The sequence below is a fragment of the Apis dorsata genome, unplaced genomic scaffold (assembly GCF_000469605.1).
Source record: "Apis dorsata unplaced genomic scaffold, Apis dorsata 1.3 scaffold_230, whole genome shotgun sequence".
Lineage (NCBI taxonomy): Eukaryota > Metazoa > Arthropoda > Insecta > Hymenoptera > Apidae > Apis > Apis dorsata.
The window spans coordinates 55,954-57,891 of NW_006263512.1; the positions used below are offsets into that span (position 1 = coordinate 55,954).

General features: G+C 31.3%; 1 protein-coding gene across 1 annotated transcript; it reads left to right on the forward strand.

Annotated features, from left to right (window-relative positions):
- The first annotated feature begins 420 nt into the window (after positions 1 to 420).
- Positions 421 to 1,643, forward strand: LOC102679787 (ankyrin repeat domain-containing protein 16-like). The gene is made up of 3 exons (XM_031510476.1): positions 421 to 925; positions 994 to 1,257; positions 1,344 to 1,643. The coding sequence occupies exons 1-3, from the start codon at positions 619 to 621 to the stop codon at positions 1,589 to 1,591; spliced, it is 819 nt and encodes a 272-aa protein (XP_031366336.1). The 5' UTR covers positions 421 to 618; the 3' UTR covers positions 1,592 to 1,643.
- The last annotated feature ends 295 nt before the right edge of the window (positions 1,644 to 1,938 follow it).

The window sequence follows — 1,938 nt, forward strand, 5'->3', positions numbered from 1 at the left end:
AATTACAGAGATTTTTATTATTCGTGTCAATTCTAAATTTCGCACGATTAATTTTACATTCAAAACGGTTTTATGCTTGGATGATTTAGCATTACTCGATCCTTTATAATTTCTCATTATTTTCTTATCTTACGTAAGTTCATTCGAAAATAAATATTATTTATCGTTATAAGTTTTCCTTGGCGATTTTTATTATAAAATTTTATTTAAAATTATTTTATTATATAAAATCGTTATATTGTAAAAAATTCATTTATATTATACGAAGGATAGAAATTTAATTTGCGTTTTAATATTAAAAAAAATTCTAATGTTTATATTTCTAAAATTCAATATTATTTTTATATTATAAAATATTTTAAATTAACTTTATTTGCAAATAAAATCGATTCGCGCCATTGAACGTCTACTTATACCGACGGTAGATGGCGTTGTTTCAAGCTTTTATACTTCTGTTGTTCTCTACGAGATGGTAATCTCTATCATTTCTACAGTGTTCTCGAGTGTTTAGTGTTTTTCAGAATTTTTTTTATTAAAAATCTTCACATTTTTGTGAATGAAAACATTTTATTATTTTTATCTCACGTGTACTCCGTTTCTTCGATAATAAAAACTTATATGACGGATCCTAACCTATCGAAGAAATTTCTGCACGCCTGTCAAAGTGGAGATTTATCAAGAGTAGAAACTCTTGTATCCAAATATGATATTCAAGATTGGACATTCTTCCGGCATTTGTCTTCTGGTGATACCGCTTTGCATGTTGCTACTCGTGCGGGTCATTTAAATATCGTTCGATATTTATATGAAACTTTCGAGAAACCAGACTTTAAAGTCGATGTTGCCAATAAAGATATGAAAAGACCATTACACGAGGCGGCACAGTTTGCTCGTAACGATATCGTGAAGTATTTAATTGAAAAAGGTGTTTTTTTCTCTCTGTCCAATATTACTTTTCTTTTATATTACTAACACTAAATTATTTTCTTTTAGGTGCAACCATAGACGCATTGAAGCGCGCTGATTGGACACCACTCATGCTGGCTTGTACAAAAACCGGAAACGATGCATACGAATGCGTTGCCGCGCTTTTGAAAGCAAAAGCGAATCCATTTTTGCGAAATAAAGACGGATGGACACCGTTACATTTGATTTGTCGTTCTGGCAATGAAGATGCGTTCGATTTATTGGTGAGTCAGTTTACTAGATGCATCGATGATCGAAGCAATAATGGCCGAAGCGCTATACACATTGCTGGTAATAATTTTTATGCTATGTATTTTAATATATATAAATTGAAGAATATTTTAATATCTATAATTATGAATTCTCTAATTTTTTAGCATTTCACGGACACGAAGGTTTAGTCGACCGACTTTTGGCGCTTGATTCGAATTTTCTGAATGCGCGAGATTCCACAGGATCCACTCCTCTTCACGAATCTGTTAAAGGAGGTCATCTAATCGTGACGAAACGATTAATAGATTTGGGAGCTGATGTTAATGCTACAGATAATATTGGTCAAACCATCTTACACGTAGCAGCTATAATTGGAAACGAAGAAGCTGTAAAAAACATTTTAGAAAATTAATCGAGAGTAAGTAAAAAGAAACAGGGGATTAAATAAATTGTTCTCTTTTTTTGATTTCCTTTTTTTTTTTTTTTTTTTTATACAATTAGGAAATTTTCTAAACTAGAGAAAAATAAGACTTTTCTTTTTTTTATTCAGAGATTGGTACACATTTATTTATCCTTTTTTCCTGTATCAGACAGTCTTAAAGAAGCATACAAAAATGAAGAAACGGAGGCTCTTAGTAGATCGGAGATACCTAGATTTTACATTCTTCTTGTTCATTTGTATTTTTCTTTTTCTTCTTCCTCTTCTTCTGCTTGTTCTTCGGTCTTTCTCTTCCTTTTCATTTGTAGCGTGCGCAGGCA

Coding starts and splice junctions, on each gene's coding strand:
- LOC102679787 (XM_031510476.1), top strand. CDS start 619: ATGACGGATCCTAACCTATCGAAGAAATTTCTGCACGCCTGTCAAAGT. Junction 926..993: donor GAAGTATTTAATTGAAAAAG/GTGTTTTTTTCT, acceptor ATTTTCTTTTAG/GTGCAACCATAGACGCATTG. Junction 1,258..1,343: donor AAGCGCTATACACATTGCTG/GTAATAATTTTT, acceptor CTAATTTTTTAG/CATTTCACGGACACGAAGGT.